General features: G+C 32.9%; 1 protein-coding gene across 1 annotated transcript; it reads left to right on the plus strand.

The window, feature by feature from the left end:
• The first annotated feature begins 1909 nt into the window (after positions 1-1909).
• On the plus strand, positions 1910-4850 carry LOC114301291 (myb family transcription factor EFM). Its single transcript, XM_028246249.2, has 5 exons — positions 1910-2526; positions 2926-3173; positions 3272-3644; positions 4109-4185; positions 4305-4850. The coding sequence occupies exons 1-5, from the start codon at positions 2313-2315 to the stop codon at positions 4590-4592; spliced, it is 1200 nt and encodes a 399-aa protein (XP_028102050.1). The 5' UTR covers positions 1910-2312; the 3' UTR covers positions 4593-4850.
• Positions 4851-5183: the final 333 nt, after the last annotated feature.

The following is a 5183-nucleotide window of genomic DNA, read 5'->3' on the forward strand; positions in this document are numbered from 1 at the left end:
TAAAAGTTAAAAGTATATTACCCTCAACTTTTAGATAATTATTATTTTTATTTATTTAAGATATTTTATTTTATAAATTATAAATAAAAATTACACTAAATACTTTGATACAAAATTTTAAAATAAATAAAGAAATATTATAAATAGTGCAATAAAAAATACCCACCAAACAAATAGTATAACAATAGATGGTGGGTTATTTTCCTTGGGGTTAGGGAGTGTGGGGAAACATTGACCAATATTTGAAATCACAAGTTGTTGTGGAAGCAAAGATTCCCCTACCAGATATTAATAGGGATGACTATTAAATTAATAAAATACCCACTTTTTTTCTTTATTTAAAAAAGAAATAGTAATTTAAAACTAAATAAATAAATAAAGAAAAGAAAAAGGAGAGAAAAGGAATGGTAAAGATATAACAGACACGTGTTGGAATCTCCAGCCTATATATATTTTCCCACCTTAAGAGGTTGAGAAGAATTGTATCTAAACCTACTAGTACTACCGTAAAGATTCAAGTGTACTTTTGCCTGGTTAAAATATTTTCCTAAACTTGACCTTATTATCCTCTGTTTTTTAACTCCAAGCAAATCTTACGCGTAACTCAATCTGACTAATTCGAAGTACTTTATACCAATTAGAACATCTCCAACGGTAGTAGGCATTTTACCTATTTAAATATTACTATAAAGTATACATTTTATTTTGCCTATCAACTGTTTTATGTTTTTACTCCAACCATGCTCTTTATTTTAGCTATTTATCCAAATACTATTAATTTTATAGAATGCCACGTCAACAACAAAGATAGAGGGAAATGATCATAATGATTGAATACATTTTGCCTAGCGTTGAAGGCTAGCTACATGTAGCTAGTGAATATGAGTTGAGCCAAAATGCCTAATCATATGCCTAGTGCATTGAAATTGAAAAAAGTGAATCACACTAGGCATTTTAACTAACAAGTATTATATGCCTAGTGCATTGGAGATGCTCTTACTGGACATTTATTCAATTTACAAAAATGACTCATACATTGGGTGATTTTTTGGTCACACGGTAAAAAGTTACGTTTGGAGCTTGATTCCAAAAAGTTATATTGACTTTTTTAATAAAAAATCATTTGACAAGGTGAAAAAAAATCACATATAAAATTACAATTATATACTTCATATTATTTAGGGTTATATATGAGTGAAAATATAATTTTTTTAAATTGGGTGGGGTAGTTTGGTCATTTTATTGTGGCGTGCCATCATAAATAAATATTAACAAAAAAAATCAAAATTAACTTTTTACCAACTTCCCAAATCACTTCTCAACATAAACTTCTAGTTTATGCTGGTGGTTTAGATTTATAACACACACACAGAGTTAGTAACATATAAATAGAAAATTCATACATAAAATTTATTCATTTTAATTTGGCTGTGTTATAAAAGGGCTGTTAATTTTTTGTATTTTTAGTAAATTTTAATTCTTTTATTTTTTAGATACACTCAATCTAAATGAATTTAAAAAATAAAATATTAGTAAAAATATATATATTAAATATACAAAAATGCGCTAAATTTTTTGTATATTTTGAAAATATGTTTTGCATTTGGTAAATTTAAAAAAAATCAAAAATATTATAATTTTTAAATATATGTAGATTAGATTATCTAAAAAAGAAAATTTTACGTAAAATATTTTTAAAAAATTACTGAAACAAAAAATTAAAAAAAATCAAATTTTAAAATAACAGAGATAACCAAACAATACTACCACGTCAATCTGATGCAAAATTCTGTATAAAAATTATAATAAAATAACATTTCTCCAAAATAAAAATAAAAATCCATAGAGGGGTAATTTAGACATTTTAAAAGCGACCGAGTTAGATCGGTTTTAAAGGTGAGTGAGTGGCGAAAAACAGATTGAATACGCGACGATGCGAAAGTGACTTTGGATGCACGTATCTCTCTCTCTCTCTCGCTCTCTCTCCTCCTCCTCTCTGTCAAAACTCGGCGTTGCTCAACAGAATCTTCTCGCGTTTTCTCTCTCTACACTCACAGAATAAACCGCTTTTCTCTCTCTCTCTAGATTCCGGTTTTTTCTATCCCCTCATCTTCCTCTCTCTGCATCCACAATTACACACCGCTCTGTGTATATATAGGACCCTCAAAATCTCTCTCTCTCTCTCTCTCTCTCTCTCTCCCTCTTCTATGGTTAGAGGCAACGCATATATATATATATATATATTTATATAATTAACCCAACAAGAAAGATCTGAGAGAGAAAAAGAGAGAGTTGAAGAAGAGGGATCGAAAATGGGTTCAATTCCTTCTGAACTGAGCTTAGATGTTAGACCAACTTATGTTCCCAAAACAATCAGCGATTTTCTTGGGGAACTCACTGCGATCGATAGCGTTTCTGATAGGTTGTTCAGGCTTGATGATTTTGTTCAGAGGTTAGATGATGAAATGAGGAAGATCGATGCCTTTAAACGCGAGCTTCCTCTCTGCATGCTTCTTCTCAACGATGGTTCGTCTTTTCTTTATTTTATTTTATTTTTTACTGATAATTTCTATTTTCAAGTTGGGTTTTAGGCTCATCAACATTTGCATAGCTGGGTCGCTTTTATATACAACAATCATCATATATGTAATTTATTTATGTTTGATTTTGTGGATTTCACGAAGTTGGATTTTTGGTTTTTGAGGTTTAGATTTTGATGTATGGGTTTGAATTTTCTTTTTCTTTCTAAGATTTACTTCTGGAATTTTTTAGGGCTTTGATTAATTTTGTTAAAATAAAAATTAAAAATTGAAGGAGAAAGTAGTCTAGAGGTGGGTTTTGTTTTTTAATGAGTTTAATTGATGGGTTTGTTTTGTTTTATGTTTTTTAAGGTTAATTTGTTTTTGTTTTTGGTTGTTGTTGCAGCTATTGCAACTTTGAAAGAGGAATCAAAACAGTGTAGGCCAAGAAATGTTGAACCAGTACTAGAAGAATTCATACCATTAAAGAAAAATTGTGATGAAAATGAAAAGAGTGAGGCCAAGAAAGAGAAGGACAGTGGAGGAGATAAGATGAACTGGATGAGCTCTGTGCAGCTTTGGAACACTGATAATTTAAAAAACATTGATTCTAAGACCGATCAGAAACAAAATTCAGTACCAAAACTTAGAGAGGTATATGAGAACTGATACAATTTTGTCAAGAAAAATCATTGCAATTGATTAGATTTTCGTTGATGTGTGTATACTGATAGCATTTGTTTTGATGGTAGGGAGTTGGGGAAGAATTTCGCCTTGTGATTGATGATCCATCTCAATCTGGTAAAAACAAAGTAGGGTTGAGGGCATTTATGCCATTTAAGACCTGTCCTGTTTTTCCGGCAAGAAAGGAAGACAAGGAGTTATCAGTGGCCGGACTTTCCCTTCTCACACCAGGAATTAAGAATTCAAGAGAAGATGTTGGCTCTAATGGTTTGAGTTCTAAAAACAATGGTAGTACTAGTAGTACTTCTCTCAATGGTCATTCAAATTTACGGGCCGGGTTACTATCTCAACAGCAAACTGCCCGGAAACAGAGAAGATGCTGGTCCCCGGAGTTGCATCGACGGTTCATCAATGCCTTGCAACAACTTGGTGGTTCACAAGGTGAGAACTTGAATTGGAGTTTCAAAGTGCTCATGAAATTCAATGGAGATTGATTGTGAATTTCTTTATAATCTTGATTTGTGATTTTTTCTCTACGACTTTATTTTGTGGATAAGGAGTCTAGATCTTATCTCCCAAAGTTTGCTTTTGCTTTTGCTTTTGCTTTTTCTTGTGGTGTTGTTGCTTCTTGTCGAATGTTAACCCACAGAATAAAAGGGGGAAAGTTGTACTATACCACATTACTCAATGTCCTCTCTTAAAGTTTTAATTTTTATCTGCAAAAGTGGATTTATGTAGAACAACTTGAGCTTTCAACCCCTTGAGATATGACAGAAATTGTGTTTGGAAAGGCCTAATTGATCTGAGAAAACATTGGAACTTTATCAAATTCTTTTGGCACCTTGAATCATCTCAAGTCATCAGTTTTCATGCACATCTGATTGTATCCTTCTGAACCTTTGCAGTGGCCACTCCGAAGCAGATTAGAGAACTCATGCAGGTCGATGGACTCACCAACGATGAAGTGAAGTCTCATTTGCAAGTGGGTATTCAATATTTGTCGCTTTGTTTCTTTCTCATTTGTTTGAGTTACCTGGTTCCATTCAGGTTTCGAGTAAGTTTCAATTTCAAACACGGTTTTTAATATTATTTGTTTTTCAGAAATACCGACTTCATACACGAAGATTTGCTACTGCTACAGCATCCACTTCTGCAAATCAATCAATGCTCGTCTTGGGGGGTTTGTTGATGCCACAAGATCAGCGCGATGAGTCACGAAAGCAAAGTAGTTCACAATCCGGCTCTCCCCAAGGTCCTCTTCAGTCAGCTGGAAATGGTGGAGGGACTTCAACTACAGGCGGGGACAGCATGGAGGAAGAAGAAGATGAGAAATCCGAGAGCTATAGTTGGAAAAGCCGTGTTCACAGATCTGCAAAAGTTGCTGTATAGAATATATATATCCACCATGAATTTTGCAGTTAATTAAAACTATGCATGGGAGGAGAGTTTCATGACAACAACAAAATAATAATACATTATTATACATAAAAGAAGAGATATATATAGGGAGGCTGTGAAATTTTTGCAGGATTAGTTTTCCTATCCTTCTGTCTTGAGTTCTTGTTATCTATTTGTATCGGCATAAAAGAACATGAAGTAAGATTTCCTGAAGTTCATGGAATGAATCAGACCCGTTTCACTCGACTAGAAGAACCCTGTGTTTGTTATAAATTTATTTGAGAATTGCCATGTTTCATGAATTCTAACAGTGAAATTGTCTAGTTGCTGGAAAATTTTAGGTCTCTTCAGATCTTTTTTGTTCAACAAAGTTTCTAGGAAGGTATAGGTGGAATTGATCCTTTCCTCTCCTAGAATCTTTCTTGCATATTCTTGGAATTCCACCTTTTCCTCTTGGACAAAAATGAAGAGAATTTTTCTAACCACGTATAAGGCAAGTTCTGTGTCCCTAATACAGCCATAGTAAGTGGCATAGTCTCGAGTAATCTATGCTAATTTTTATGACTAAGTTTTGTGTCCCTA

This window comes from Camellia sinensis, chromosome 2, assembly GCF_055761805.1.
Source record: "Camellia sinensis isolate YWXY chromosome 2, ASM5576180v1, whole genome shotgun sequence".
Classification (NCBI taxonomy): Eukaryota; Viridiplantae; Streptophyta; class Magnoliopsida; order Ericales; family Theaceae; genus Camellia; species Camellia sinensis.

Bases quoted from the DNA above. Each gene is read 5' to 3' on its own strand.
- LOC114301291 (XM_028246249.2), top strand. From the start codon at position 2,313: ATGGGTTCAATTCCTTCTGAACTGAGCTTAGATGTTAGACCAACTTAT. The intron at 3,645-4,108 runs GTGAGAACTTGA...GAACCTTTGCAG, and splicing joins ACAACTTGGTGGTTCACAAG to TGGCCACTCCGAAGCAGATT. The intron at 4,186-4,304 runs GTGGGTATTCAA...TTTGTTTTTCAG, and splicing joins AAGTGAAGTCTCATTTGCAA to AAATACCGACTTCATACACG.